This window comes from Arachis ipaensis, chromosome B3 (genome assembly GCF_059453495.1).
Source record: "Arachis ipaensis isolate K30076 ecotype BB chromosome B3, ASM5945349v1, whole genome shotgun sequence".
Taxonomy (NCBI): Eukaryota; Viridiplantae; Streptophyta; class Magnoliopsida; order Fabales; family Fabaceae; genus Arachis; species Arachis ipaensis.
Window position 1 is genome coordinate 3943431 of NC_142438.1, and position 16333 is coordinate 3959763.

A 16333-nucleotide genomic window follows, 5' to 3' on the forward strand; every position below is an offset into this window, starting at 1 on the left:
AGCAAGCGGAACGAACCACAATCCTATGCTACTGCCCAGGTATCTCAATCAAATTTAATTTCATTTTCACATTCATTCTCATTATCATTCAGTTGTTCAAAAACCATACTCAAAAATCAATCTTCATTCTCACACTCATTCTCATCATACCTCTTATTACTTTCTTTAATAATACAGATTCAAAACATAATTCATTCTTTTCTAAATAAATCAAACTTCAAAACGTAAACCTTTTCTTAATAACTACAAAAATCAAATTATAAAATTATTAAAAATCTAAATCTTTCTAAATAACTATTTTAAACGAAGTCTCCAATTTTTATAAAAATTTGGGCAGCATGTTCTCTAAAATTTGGACTATGCCACCCTTACAGGTTCCATCAAAACCACATTTTCCAACCCGTTCCCAACTAGCTTCAAATATCAAATCCTTTCCAAAAATCAAACCAATTCAAAATCAAATCGCTTTCAAAATCATATCATTTTCAATGCCGATTCAGTTTCATTATCAATTTCTTATCCACAACTGCACACCACCTAAACAATCAGTAATTCAAATTCTGCGAACAATGACATCCATAAGACAAACATAATCACAGAATATATTTTTCACGTCTATATCTATTTATAACAACTCTGTAATATAAAGTAGATTTTAAGAAAAACCCCTACCTCAAATAGTTGAAACTCGAAAACTCTAAGACGCGTCATAAACTCGTTTTTCTCATGGCCCGCAACAGCGGCAGCCATAACCACAGCTCCATACCACTTTGCAGTAACCACGGCAACTCTAATCGCAACATGTAATAACCGAAACTCAATCATATAACAAATAACGCCACAAAACCTCAGCTAAGATAACAGAACAGTGACTAAAGGGTGATGCATGGGCATCATGTTGTGTTTTTCTATGCTTTTTCATATCAAAATTTAAATAATCATGCTTAATTATTGAGTATTTTTGTGCTTAAGTCATACATTACTTTCATCTCTTTGATTTGATTTACGTTGTAGAAAATGGTGGAAGAAAAGGAAGTAAAAAGCACAAAACAAGCATGAAAAATGAAAGGCACACCTTGGCCATGGCGGTGGCGCTTGTACTGGCGCTCTTCCTCACGCTCACATTCACGCTCGCGTACTGAGCTCCCGCAACGAAAGCGACGCGTACGCGTGAGGATGAAATGAGTGCCACGCTCATCTGCGCGCTTGCAAAGAGAGCGTCTTCGACAAGGGTCACACGTACGTGTGGGCGACGCATACGCGTGACAAGCAAAGACTAGCACTCTCCTGGAGTATGCACGCTCGTCCTCACCCTCACCTCCAAGAGCGCCAGACAAGGGTCACGCGTATGCGTGACAGTGGAAATCAACGTTACGCTCTCGTGCACGCTCGCTTCCAAGAGCGCCACAACAAAGCATCACGCGTACGCGTGGACGAGGCGTACGCGTGACAAGGAAAAAATGCCCAGCGCTCAGTTGCACCCTCGCCAAGCCAGTGCCCAAAGGAGCACCCAATACATGCAAAGTGACCCTGGAGCATCGTCTTGGTTCAATTACATTGCTTCAAGGTCCACTCAACTTCAAGCAAGCAAAGCCCACAAATACCACTCAATCAAAGTCACAAGAAACATCTAGAATAGTTAATTTTCATTTTATTGTAATTTGCTTTCAATATCATTTGAGTTTGTAATCTAGGATGGCCTATATATAGGCCTTAGTTTCCACATTTGGAGACATTCCGCTGGGATGGGTCTTCGGACTCTCCCTTCACACACTCTTCTTCTCCTCCATTTTTTTTTACTTTGTAAATATTTTGTTATGAATTACTAACTCTTTCCATTGGAAAAGAGAGCTCTATTGTAATTTAATGGGTTGATTTATTTTCATTCTTCATCTCCAATTCTTCTTTCATTGTTACTTTAGAGAGAGTCTTTGTGCTTCATAGATCCAATTACTATCGAGAGAGGGATTGGATCTACTTGAATTTTATGATGATCTTGAGAAAGGAGTCAGAAAATTCAGTTTGAGTCTTTGTGACATGTAACCACTTTGAATTGAGGTCTTGAAGATTTTGTGGCCTTTGAATCAGAAATTGAACTTCATCTCTTCTCATGACCGATTAGATCAAGAGATTGGCAATTGATCAGGTTAAGAGAAATCAAATCACCAAGAGATTGGGGTTTGATTACTTATGATTTGCAAAGAGATCAATGATTGCATGATTGAAGAGGAGATGAGAATTGTTGATCCTGAGAATGCAATATCTCTTGATCCCAATGCTTTCTTTTTATTTTTACTTCTAGTATTTTAACTTTTCGTCATTTACTTTCTTGCACTTTACCTTCTTGTACTTTCCATTCCTTGCAATTTACTTTCCAGCATTTTATCTTTTTACACTTTACATTTACGTCATTTACTTTCTAGTCATTTATTGCTTTCTTTTAATTTCAGGTCATTTACTTTACCTATTTACTCGTCATCACAATATGAACTGTCTAACTAGAATAATCAACTAACTATTGATTGCTTAATCCTTTAATCCTCGTGGGATCGACCTCACTCTTGTGAGTTTTATTACTTGATACGACCCGGTATACTTGCGGGTAGTTATTACGGAATTAATTTTTTCCGTATCAAATTTTTGGTTCAAGAACGAAAACTCTTACCGCAACTAAGAAGAAACACTGAATCGAAAAGCAGCGGCTCAAGCGGTGGTCCCGGCGGCCATGACGCCGTTCCCGGCATCCAGAGATGCGGCAACACGATTCAAACAGAACCAGGAGGAGTGGCAGTCACCCCCAAGCAGTTCCGGCGAGTTCCAACAGCGGCGGCTTTCACCGGTGACAACCCGGATGGCGGGGACAGCGGCGGTGCAGTTCGATGCCAGCAGTAGCAACTCTCTCTCCCCTGCTGCATGCCTTTCCCTCTTCCGAAGCCCACTACAAAGACGCCACTCCTCTTCCTTTCCTCCTCGCGTCCACGGTGGTGGCTCCCTTCGCAGTAGCTTGACGGACAGAACGACGGCGGCAACCCGCGGCGCTAATGGCGACGAGATTAGTCGCGGCCTCCTCATCCTCGCGCATCCCCCTCTCTTCGCTGTCCTACTTCCCCGACGGCATCTCGTGGGCGAATCGGCGGCGACAACTCAACGGCGTGGTCTCCTTTCAAGGCCCGATGACGACGCGACGGCGGCGGCTGCGACGCCCAACAGCGGCGGCGGCAGCAAGGCGCAGTAGCGTCGGCGCATCTCCTTTCCCTCTTCTCTTCTCCCCCGTCGCAGCCCCTCTCTCCCTTCTTCTTTCTCTCTTTTGTTTCTTCGTTCTTCCCTCTCTTTTCTTTTCTTTCTTTCTTTCTTTTGGGTTTTTTGTCAAAGCTGTTGAAGTTGTGTTGTTAGGAAGGGAATGGCAGTGAAGAAAAAGTTGAATGGTGGTGAGACGGTGAGTGTGAGTGGCGGTGAGGGGTTAGGGTTTGGGTAGCTTAGGTAATTTTAATAAAATTAGGGGTATAGATTGTTAATTAAAAATCTAATTTAATCCCTTAAAATTACTTTAAAGTATTATGTAATTATCAATTTACTAATTAGCTTCCAATCAAGTATTTTAAAATTAGAGATAATATAATTTATTTTATTTGTTTATAAAATTAAAGTATTAAATTCTAAAATCTCAATTATTTAAACTAAATAGTATAAAATTCTCATTCTTTTAAAACTATTAAGATTTATAATTTAAATATAGAAAATTATTCAATAATTATAAAACTAAGTAAAATTTTTAATTTAATTATCAAAACTTGATTTAATTATTTTTAATAAAATAATTTCTAAAAATAAAGTCTTTAATGAATAAATAAATTGAAATTAACTCATAATAATATCTTTTCCAAAATTCTGTGTCTTACATCCTACCCACCTTATAAGAATTTTCGTCCTAAAAAATTAAAGTAGTACACAAAATATTTCATAGTTAACTTGGTTCAAATCGTAACTTTCAAGGTTCAAACCGCTCAAGGTTTAAGAATCATGCATCACGCCAAATCGGGTTTAAGATCGGACCAATGAGCACAGGATTCATGAAGAAGAGTATAATTAATGATAAAGACGGATATTTTTTAAAGATGCAAGCAAACTCTTAATAATATAATCAAGCAAAGTTATGGACGAATAATAAAATATGGTCGAAGAATGGTTCAATCATGGTTCAAGGAAGGAATCCAAGTCAAGGAACTTCAATGAGAGTAGTAAGGAAGAAACGATATGCCAACCTAAGCAACGTAAACAAGAATCATAAGTCGAAACCAAGCTCGAAAAGAGAACTCTAACATCCCTGAACCACGTGACTCACATTACCTATTACTTCTGTTTTATCTATGATAACCCATTAACTTTTTCGTACACATAACCATCAACATTAAGTTGGCCAGAGTTAACATCAGCAGATATATAACGGTAAACTAACAGCATTAGGCAATAGATAGTCATGTGCATAAAACTCTAATTCTTGCTATCCGGACAAGACCTAAAATATGACAGACACTCAGAGTATGCAATGAAGCATAGTCAGTCCATTCCCAAGGCTCTAATCAGGATGAACTACTCTGATACCATAATGTAACACCCTCACTATCAGAATGTCACGCTTCCGGCTGCGCTACTCTGATAGCAAGAAGTATTACGACGACTTCATATACTTAATAATATAATAAGAGCCTTTGACTCGAAACCGCACCGTTGTTTCCTTTGAAAAACCGGAAAAATTACTTTATCTTAAAAACAAACAAGCATATACTAATATACATAACTTATTACTCAAGTAACTTATACATATTATATACAAACAAATCATACAACTCCTATCCCTCTTACAAAATTATAATGTTAATGGCGAGGGAAGAATAATATCTAAACTAAAACATCGTATAAGCAAAACGCAATAAAACTCGTCGTAAGTTTCTTCCTCCATTTCCTGAAAAGATAAAGCTGTAGGGGGTGAGAACCTAATCACATGGCCTCACCACAGATTTTCAGAATTTCTTATAAGGAGATATTTAATAAGAAAACTGTTTTCAAACTTAGTGATTATCGTTATCTTATGAATATTTTGAAAAAAATAGTTCTAACAAGTAACAAGAATACTAATAATGTAATTCACTAAATATAATCACTGAAACTAACCTTCTAAAGCAAATGTGCGGCAATATGAATTTCATCCAACCGATTAAGAGTCTCTTCCACGTTACTTTTACCACCACTCATTTTAATTTTTTTTTCTAACCCACAATACAAAATTTAAACCCACAGCACAATTTTTTTCCCACCACCCTTTTTATTAAACTTGCTTTCCCTTTTACTGCATGTTCGACTTGGTCCCCTCCCCTTTCTCCATTTTATATCCGTCCCAAACCCCTTCACCTCTGTCCATGGCCACCCAACTCAACCAGTACATGTTCGTACGGAACTGGTGCTCATTGGAATTTGCAACTTTGACTGATGGGTTGCCATATCGTGATCGTCATACACGACTCGCTTAATTCGTGTGCACCGCCAATGAGTTGCTCTATTTTGCTGCTGGTGCATTTGAAATGGGCCACTTCGCAAGCACCATCTACAACTTCCTCCAATTCGTGGTCGTCAACAATGAATTGGGTGGTCAATCCTTCAATCTGTCATCTCAGATGCAATTCGCAGCCACTCTCCTAAAATAAAGGTTTAATCCATTTTGTGGGTGTTTTTCCTAAAGTAGCTCTACACATTTTATTTGTTTTTCTATTTCTGCATATTTAAGAAATTAATGTATTTTTTTATTTATTTAAATAAAAAAACCGCCGTAGGAGCTGCGCCACGCGTGGAATGGGAAAAGCGTTACCACCAACAACGCCAACTCGGGGCCATTATTTAAGACTTTCATCTACTTATTGGTTAACTTAAATTTGGTCAATAACTTAAAATCCAGAGTTGTTTTTATTATGTTATTATCTTCTAGGTTGTTCATTACTTAGTTTTATACTACCTAGATTTGGTCAATAACTTAAAATTCAGAATTGTTAATTTGATTATTTCTTGCCGATAGTTTATTATTTTTAGTTTTATACGTACAAATACTGACATCGATACGGAACACAATATTAAACATGCAGACACATAAATTATAAAAAAAAAAAGGGTTAAGGACGATTTTAATTTCTATCATTTATGTCGAAATTTTTTATTTTTAATTTCTTTTATACAAAATCGTCCTTAAAATTTAACTTAGTTTTAAAATCGTTTTTTTGGCCAGATTAATTTTTTAAATGACAAAAGTACTCTCTTTCTTTCTTTTCACCACCATCACTCCTACGCACTACCACTCCATCACTATCTCCATCACTCTACTCACTGTCACCCATCACCATCTGTTCATGAATTTAACAAAAAAAAAATCAACCTTCAACAACAATCTCAATAAATCAAAATCAAAATAACAATTCATCACCAAAACCATTAACATTAACAAAAAAAAAAAAAGAAAATCATCATCATCATCATCGACAAGACTCAGAACCAAAAACAAAACTCATAACTAAAATTCTTCTTCTTCCATTAATAAAACTCATCCAACTACAATAATAAAAAATTCTCAAATTCATCTTCAATTACAAGAACCAAAAATCCATAAATCTAATTATCAAGAATAGTTAACAAAACTCAAATGAATTGTTTGTGACCCCCTTCGATAGAGCTGAAGGTTCTGATCCCTCTGAAACCCTTGTTGCATTTGGATTTGAATATGTAAAGTGAATGGTTATACATATATTTTTAAATATATATATAATAAAATCAGAAGAAAGAAGAAAACAAAGATTAAGTTTTTTTTGGTTCAATTTTTGTTTGTATCTAGCATTCCTGAAGGTTACGCATCTTCTTGGTGGCTGATTTTGAAGGTGCTGTCTTATTACCAGAGGTAGAGACATTGCTGGAGGACGCGAGGAACACGACCACCACCCACCACCTTCCCAACGACGACGAGGAACACGAGAGCGAGGGCGAGGGCCAGACGTGTCGCGGCGAGGCGAGGGAGAGTTGCGGCGAGCCTAGGGCACGAGTCGCGACGAGGCTAGGACGCAAGTCGCAGCGCTGTGAGGGCGAGGGCCTAGCGACGGCGAGCTTCCTTCTCTCTGCTTCTCGGGTTAAGTACGATTTTGGTTCTTAAGGTATAGGCCGAAAATTTTTTTCGTTCCCAACCTTTTTTTTGCATACAAAATCGTTATTTTTACTTAAATATTAAAATTTTGGACCAAATTATCCATAACAAAAAAATTATAAAATAAGAAAAAAGAAAAAATAAGAGAAAGAGAGTGTTTCTGCTCCTGCGAAGGGAGAAAGAAAGAAGAGAGGGAAAGGGAAGAAGAAGAAGAAACTGTCCACGATCCATCTCTGCCTCTGCTTTTGCCGTCACCTCCATACGATTTTGTATGCAAAAAAAGGTTTTGGACGAAAAAAATTTTCAGCCTATACCTTAGAGAGCAAAATCATACTTAACCCCCGCTTCTCTCTCTCTGGGTTTTTGTTTCTCTCTCTAAGACGATTTTATCCGAAAGACGATTTTAAAACTATGTTGAACTTTAAGGATGATTTTGTATGCAAAAAAAGGTTAGAGATGAAAAAAATTTTCAACCTAAACTATAGGGACAAAAATCGTACTTAACCCTAAAAAGAATAATGCTACATATTCAAGTCTTTTTATGAACTAAATCCAACCAAATTAAATAAAAAAACTTAAAATAATATTAGTCATAACTAATTTTTATTATATTAGACTAACTTGGTTAACAAAAAAACTTGAATGTGTAGTATTATTCTTATAAAAAATATCCCCTAATATTTAATTGTATTCAATTTTATTCTTAACATTTTCGGTTTGTATCAAAATTACCCAATTTCATCTGAAATATTGGAGGCAAAATTGAAAACGTTTAGAGATAGTTTTAAAACAAATAAAAAATGTTGAAGGACAAAACTAAATAAATCGAAAACGTTAGAGATAAAATTGAATAAAATTAAACATTATGAATATTTAAAAAAAATTACAAATCTTAAAGAATAAAAAATATACTTTATCCTAAAATCTTATGAGACACGAGAATACGATATATGTAAAATATAAAATATTTTTTAACTATTTTTAATTTTATAAAAATATTTAAAATATTTTTCATTTTAATAAATAATAATATATATTATTACACATTGCTAACAATGCTAATCGTGGTAAAATGTGACAACAGCAACTCAACCGTGTTTCATGGATTTTATATTATTTATGTTAAAATAATAAAATATTTGGATCACATTTTTTTAATTTTTAAGGGAATTAAAAAGTAAATAAATTGATAAATAATAATAATTTAATCATCTTTAATTTTTGTAACTTTGTTAGAGGGACTTTGATGCTAAGAAAGAAAAAGACGCCGGTTTATCAACGAAATTTTACAGGGCAACTTAAAATCCCCTAGCATTTCTCGATATATAAGCGGCTAAGCGCATGTTCAGATCTTGTGAGATACGGGAGAAAATAATTGTAAGAAAAAAAGATCGCGGGGCTGAACATTGCCAGTTGCCACTGGGAACAACGTTATTTAACGGATTAACAAAGAGAACGAACTTTCTTGCATTCATCACTGTTCAGCAAAATACATTCAAAAGCTAATCTCAAATCTGAGAAACCTCTTAGAATTAACAACCATGTCCAAGGAAAATGAGATAAACATCACGGGCAACCATGCCTCCCAAGACACACCCCTAAGCTCCCACCCCGTCAACGTCAAGTAGCTCTTAGGCATCAGCAAACCTGTGAGTTAAATTTAAGTGCAAAAGTCAGCTCCCAGCGAACAATGTGGAAATTGAAAAAGCAATTGACACCACGGCGTACACGTTAAGAAACATAGATTATGAAAATCTTACCCAAGCTCAGAGAGCTTAAGGTGTGCCTCAGCGTAATCAGCAAAGAATGCATCTTCATCCTGAAATCCGTCAAATGAGAAAATAGTGGTTACATACTACTCAATAGTACCATACTACTATCATAAACATCATCGTATGGTCAGATAATTTCAAGTTAATGTGATGCAAATGAATGCCTCAATATACATACCGCAGCATATTTCTCAACAAGAGGGCGGAATACAGGGTCACTCAAGAGTGCCTTATCACTTGGCAACTGAAGGAGTCCTTCCTTCTCACCACTCAAAAGCTCCCTGCAAAATGATCAAGACATTAATAACAAATTTTGTTGAAGAAACCAACAGAAAGAGCATCATCAAAGATAATCCACACTCACTTGAAGTAAGAGTTGTCAAAGATGAGGGGATTGCTTGTCCAAGGACCTTCAAAGCCAGAACGCTCCTTGTGTGCAGCTCCCTACAATAATATTTGGCCAAACCAGTCAATAGCAGTACGAAAATTTCCTTTCTCACAATCACATGAAACTAATAATCTAATGTGACTAAAAATACATAAAATCCAAGGGAGGAGGAAAAATACATACAAGAGTGTGACCACCAGACAGGGCAACAATATCCTGATCACTTAGTCCCATAGCCTTGCCAAACACGTCCCTCAAGTGGTCGGATCCTGCACCACAGAAAAAATCAAACAACTTAGATAAACACTAAGAAAACCTTATAAACAATTACGAACTACCACATTACAAGTCCAAGATACGTACCCTTAGTTGCATCGGGCAAGCGACCCTCGGGTGGTGGCTCAGGCTTGTCCTGATTTTAAAGCAATAATATTAAATATTAATTACCACAGTCAACAGAATTTCCAGATTGAAAGAAAAACAAACGCATACCAAATTGTTCCTTCAAAACATCAAATAAATCTAAGTAACAGATTTCTTTTCCAGAAAAACAAATAAGGGAAAACGAACCTTATCAAATAATTTCAACAAACACAACAATTTATCGCCAAAACAAAATATATTAAAAGGTAAATTTAACCAAAAAGTAGTAACAGTAGATAATTTCACTATCATATTGATATTGCTATGATGATATAAAATCATGAAAAATAATACAATGATCATTTTAAACTAAAGTATATTTTAAATAAAAAAGAGAAGGAAAAAAAGGTATAAAGGAATACACAAGGTAGAATACCTCTCTTCCAGGGTGGAATGGAATTTCAGGTCCACCAGTGATCTCAACAGCAACTACACCGGCCAACTGCGTCAACACACAACGCAAAATATTAAACACAACATCGAAAAACTAAGAGTAAATTTTAAATACCACAACATTTCAGATCCAAAGAAAATAACAATCAACACTGGCCATACCTGGTAAAAGTCAGCGTAGGACAACGTAGGGAATTGCTCCTTGATCGGCTCCAAAAGCCTCACAGCGATGTCGAGTCCAGCGTTGGCGCCATGAGCAAGCTCGGATGGATGCTTAATGGTTCCGAATGGACCTCCACTCTTTGTAGCCACATCAAAAGTTCCGGCAGAGTGCCATCTACAAAAACATAAAGTCACGTTTGGACACAGATTTTCATTACAACCTATTTTGAAGTCAGAATAAGCTTATCCAAGCACAGAATAAGCATATACAACATGCAAAACTAAGATCGGCGAAGAAAACAACGATCGACTAAGAATGGAGAAGGTGCAAGGAAACATACGCTAAACGGAGCATCAAAGGAGCACATCGCTTCTCAGCAATGAAACCTCTGAGCTTCTTCTTCGCCTTCTCAACGGCCTTCTGGTAATCAGCACTAACGGTTGGGTAAGATTTCCCCATGGCTTGACGTTCTGAACACAAAAACAACCAAAAGATTAGGTCAACACGTAGATCTAAGCTCGCAGATCCTGGAAAAAATTCAGCTCAGACAACGAAGGTGATCGAAAATTCGAAATGAACCTTGAAATCTGACGAGTGAGAGCGAAAAAAGGAGCGGTTTAACCTAAAGACACGAGGAGAGCACAAGCCAATAGTGGAGTGTGGACTGTGCGTGGTGAAGATACATATAAAAGGTTTGGGAAGAACAGAAAGTTCTAGTAGCTAATTTTGGACGGTTAGATGGGTTATGATCTAACGGTGAATGATGATTTTGGAAATCAACGGTTGCAATGGGTTCCGCACGTGTATTTCTCACTTTGGGTCGCGGGGGTAGGTGTGGCATCATAATGTCACTGACCAATTAGATACAAGAGAAATGGAAATTAAATTGAAATTAAGAAGATTGAAAATTTGGAAAGGGTGCATTTATTTTGAAGGGAATGAATCTTCTCAATTGTTAAAAAAGGTTGAGAGTGTAAAATATGATCTCTAATTTTTTATTGTTCTCTCTCATATTTATTCTTGTCTCACTTATAAAATTAATGGTGAGAGATCACATTTTACTTCCTCAATTGTTAAAAAAAAATTGAGAGGATCCATTTCCTATTTTGAACTATTGGGACGGAGATTCAGAGATTGAAATTTAGTATTATATTTGTTGGCTTAAAATTGATATTAAAGTTTCAGTCTCTATTTCCAAATCTCAATATTTCAATACTTTTAAAAATTAGAAACACAAACAATTAAAAATTTGGGATAGAAACTGAAATTTTAACAAATAATTTTTTTCAAAATATCCTTATCCAACTTTTCACATTCCTGATTTTAGCCACACACAACGCAAATAATCCAAAAAATCTCTTCTTTATTTGTTGTTCTTTTTTCCTCTTTGTTGCTCGAAGAACGACTGGTAATATCGTCATTGCGCGCTACGCCAGTTGGCCCCCTCTTCCTTTTTGAATTCTCCCCTTTCCTCTTTTTCAAATTCTGTTTTTATTTCTATGAGTGTTTCTCATGTGACTCATGAATCGCCGTCCAGGAGGCTTAGGTTTGAGGTTTGGAGGCGTTGAGGAAAATGTTTTAAGAGAATGGAAAGGGATTCTGATTGTTGGACGTCAATGCCAGTTAGAACCTTTCATTGTTACAGTAATAGCTTGTGATTGTGGGGTTACAGAAGAGATGAAGAGGAGTGTGAGAGCATGCATTGATTTCTTCTATTATGGTTGCTATTGCAGGTTGTGTGGGTTGATTTCATTATTTTAGGAGTTGGGGCTTGTTGTGATGATGTTGAAGAATAAGAGGGGTTAGATGGGTTTAATTAATAAGGGTATTTATTTTGGGGGTTACTTAAAACAGTAATTTAGACTTGAACGTGAGGTTCATGTTTCTTTTGAAACAGCATCCGATTTATGCTGATGTCAAGGTGTCACCATCCAAGTTTCTTGTGAGGAGGTGGGGGTGGTACTTGCCTGACAAGGACTATGAGCAGATTTGTAGTAGATTAAAACTTGAATATACCTGAAAGTATCAGGGTATTTACAGTAGAATAGATAACAACCTTTTAGAGTAGTTTCATATTTAAGGGTGAATAATCGTTCCCTTTTATTAGAGAAGTTGTTGAGATCTTTTTTCTAGATAAATAAGAGATATCTTAGGAGTCAATTACTTATTTATATAAGTGAGACCGAACTCATGTTGATATGTCTGACCTATATAAGGTTAGGTAGAAATAGATCAGAATGATGTCTATATGTTGAGCTTATTCATTTTGAGTCTGGTTAAATTGTAGGTATATAAACAGTATGCAAGAGACTCCGACAAGGACTGTTTGTAGTAGATTGAGACTTGAATATACTTGAAGATATCAGTGTATTTACAGTAGGATAAATAACTATTTTTTAGAGTAGTTCCACATTTGAGAGTGAATAATCGTTCCCTTTTACTGGAGAAGTTGTTAAGATCTTCTTTTTAGATAAATAAAAAATACCTTAGGAGTCAGTTACTTATTTAAATAAATGAGACCGAACTCATATTACTGTGTCCAACCTATATGAGGTTAAGTAAAAAACTAAAAATAGATCAAAATGATATTTGTAAGTTGAGCTTATTGATTATTTTGAGTCTGACTAAATTATAGGTATGTAAACAGTATTTAAGTAATTTTATTTATTTTAGTCTTTATATTTATTTAAAAATAAATAAAATACTAATACATAATTCAATCTTATATTTATAATATAAAAATTTAATTTAATTTTTATCTCTCAATCTTTATTTTTTTTCAAATGATATAAAAAAATTTCATGATAGAAATTAGATAAGTAAAAAAAATATTTTTGATGTTTCATTATTGGATTTTGTGACATCAAAAATAACTAAAACTTATAGGGATAATTTGGTGACAAAACTACCCTCGTTGACGGGCAAGTACATGAACGGGATTGTGACGCGCTTTGTTTTTATAACTAGGAGATTTGTTTCATATAATATTGAATTATTGAAATTGATATTGACATTGATTATTGATGTTTATACTTCGGTGTTCATTGCAAATTTCGAAAGAGTTTAGACCATAATAAAAGTATATATTATTCACGTATTTTATTTGTAGCAGTATGTAATGACGTATGATTTTTTTTTATGATATTAAAAGAAGACACACAACACACTGCCATTGGATGGAGGACGACTGAACTTTGAACTCTGAAGTATGCCGAGGGGGTATTCATGTAATTTGGCCTGAGAAATCGAAAAGGAAAAGGGGCATGGATAATGGAACGTTTTTGGGAAGAAAAAATAAGCGCCCACAGTGTGAACGCATTTTGGCTTGCGAAGATTCCACTGGGGAAATGTTAATCTCACCCGTTGAGGCATGGCTCACCTGCTTGCTCGCGCAATTTTATTGGTTCACACGAGGGAAAGCGGATAATCCGCTGTGGTGCGCTCGCAAAATTCAAAGTTTCAAACAATCAAAATGAGAAAAGGTTTGGATTTTATATTAGAAAAAGTCTAAGAGTGAATTATAATATAAACTAATTCAGTCAATTTTTTTTATTTTTTATTTTAAAATTTAAAAAATTAAGATAATAAAAAATTATTTATTTCTTTTGTAATAAATATATTTTAGTTAATTGGTTCTAATTAGCTTCACTCCTAATTAGTTCTCTAACGAAATTTGAGATTTATGCAATTATTTTTTTATAGTAATTTTCTAAATAAAGTTTTGGACACCATAGTAATCTCTGCATAATTTTCGGCACTGAATCAGCTATAAAAGTGGTAATACTTGGGCTAGGTTTGGTAAAGCTTTTTGAAAAGGTGCTTTAAAAGCACAAGTACCTCATTTTGTGTTTGGTAAATTAAAAAACCCAAGTGCTTGTGTTTGCGGCTTTTAAAAGTTAGGGGTGCTTTTGAAAGCACCTAAGAGGGAACTTTTCAAAGTTGGCTTGTGCTTATCAAAATTAAAAAAAAATCTAATATAATAAATATTCAAAATTACCATTATTAATTATTAACACCAGATTTCATTTATTTTCCCACATATTTTTTGCCATTATATTGCCATTGAAATAGTCATATATTTCTAATTTCTTAACCTAACATTCACAAATTCTAACACAATCTTCATGTATTTTTTATTTTTCAACCTAATCTTCACAATTTCAACACAAATACATCTCTATCATCTATTAGGTATGAACTTCTATCTATTTATACTATTTTTTGTGCGTTGTTTTTGTATTTTTTAGTAGATGTTTGTTTTTCTCTGTTCTTTAAAACGTGAAGAAGGAGACCTGATTTATGTAAATCAATCATAAAATTTTCATACACCAATTTTATGAATATTAGTCAAAATTATAATAACAACATATATATACATATGTAAATATAGATATATAATTTTACTTGAGATACATGTCCCATTTTCTTTGATTTGTAAAAGTGAGTCAATATATATAGATGGGTAATGGAGGTATCAGTACTAACATTGGATTACATACAAGTTTTATTATTGACTAATGATAACTCTATTTATATTAATATAGAGAGTAAATCAAATAAATATTTAAATTATTGGTCTCTCAAATTTGAAAAAAAAAAATTTCTTCATTATAAATATGTTTATTATAATTTTTTTAATTTTTAAAAACTGTTTTACCAAACACAATTGTAGTGCTTGTGCTTATTAAAAGCTATTAATTCTAACGTGATTTTTACCAAACCAAGCCTTGATATGGCCATCTTTTGTCACATTAGATAATTCTAACAGTTAGATGACATAAATTCATTCTAATTTAAACTTAATTTGATCTCTCTCCTATTTTATAATCCTAATATCGAATGTACAGAACGCTTTTTTCAATATTTTTCATCTTTTTCTTCATCTCTTTCTTTCTTCTTCGTCTTGTTGATATTGATGTTCATAAATCATGATGAAAGGTCGTAGCACTACCGCAGGAGTTCTGTCTAGTCACCTTCTAATGGCTATTTGGCAATAACGCAGAATTGTGAGAGGTTAACGCTAGTTCTTGAATTATAAAACATGAAGTCCAATAGCTTATCCATTAGTAAAGATTTTTACAATAGTTACTCCAGAGGTGAAAACGATTGAATTTCTGGGCTATGTACAAAAACATAACAACTTCCCAAACCAAATAAACTATATTACTTTATCTTATGCACGCCATCCCTATTTTATTCGAAAAACAGAGAATAAACTCCAACTTAGTAGAAAACTATTAAACCCCAGCATCAAAAACAGCAAACAAAAATAAGATTTTCAAACAGTACTCGCATTACGATTACATGAAAGAAACATTACTTCGTTGCTGGAAATTAAAAAAAAAAAAAAAGAATAAAGTATCGTTTTTGTCCTCAATGTTTGGGGTAAGTTCCAAAGTTATCCTTAACGTTTCAATTGTCCTATTTAAGGTCCTAACGTTTCAAAACTGACTCAATGTTATCTTGCTGTTAGAGATCCATTAACAGAATTGATGGCGGGACAAAATTGAGACGATTTTAAAACGTTAGGGACTTAAATAGAATGAAAACGTTGGGGACAAAAATGATACATAAAAATAAATTTTAATTTTATCCTTCAATAATATCAATTTTTTACTATACATAGTATTCAATTATTTTTTAATCACATCTAACTAAATTACACTTAATCATATCATATTACTTTTATTTTAAATAAATTAATTTTTTTTTATAATTTTACTCTTAAAGATTTTTAGTTATCATGAAATGTTTGTAGAAGGACTAGTATATAAACTTGCAGAAAAGAAAAAAATAAGATATATATAATAAAATATAAATTATACCTTTTGTCTCTAATGTATCAAAATTCTTTAATTTACAATTATAAAAAAATAAATTTATTTAAAATGAAAGTAATGTGATTAAGTGTAATTTATTTAGATGTAATTAAAATTGAATACTATTTACAGTAAAAGATTAATATTATTGAAAGATAAAATTAAATTAAAATTTATTTTTATGTATCGTTTTTGTCC

At 34.1% G+C, this 16333-nt stretch overlaps 1 protein-coding gene across 2 annotated transcripts; it reads right to left on the minus strand.

The window, feature by feature from the left end:
- Positions 1-8620: 8620 nt before the first annotated feature.
- APX1 (ascorbate peroxidase 1) lies at positions 8621-11032 on the minus strand. 2 transcript variants are annotated; one of them, XM_016331880.3, is made up of 10 exons: positions 10896-11032; positions 10657-10786; positions 10316-10490; positions 10137-10202; positions 9701-9749; positions 9521-9606; positions 9314-9393; positions 9128-9230; positions 8938-8996; positions 8621-8824 (listed from the first exon to the last, which is right to left on the minus strand). In XM_016331880.3, exons 2-10 carry the CDS (start codon positions 10773-10775, stop codon positions 8809-8811), a joined length of 753 nt encoding a protein of 250 aa, XP_016187366.1. In that variant the 5' UTR covers positions 10776-10786; positions 10896-11032; the 3' UTR covers positions 8621-8808. The 2 variants fall into 2 exon arrangements, with proteins under 2 accessions (XP_016187366.1, XP_088365086.1); XM_088508960.1 differs by lacking the exon at positions 8621-8824 and having other exon boundaries at positions 8934-8996.
- Between the last annotated feature and the right edge of the window lie 5301 nt (positions 11033-16333).

Bases quoted from the DNA above. Each gene is read 5' to 3' on its own strand.
- APX1 (XM_016331880.3), bottom strand. From the start codon at position 10,775: ATGGGGAAATCTTACCCAACCGTTAGTGCTGATTACCAGAAGGCCGTT. The intron at 9,750-10,136 runs GTATTCTACCTT...CTTTAAAATCAG, and splicing joins CATTCCACCCTGGAAGAGAG to GACAAGCCTGAGCCACCACC. The intron at 9,394-9,520 runs GTATGTATTTTT...ATATTATTGTAG, and splicing joins TGTCTGGTGGTCACACTCTT to GGAGCTGCACACAAGGAGCG.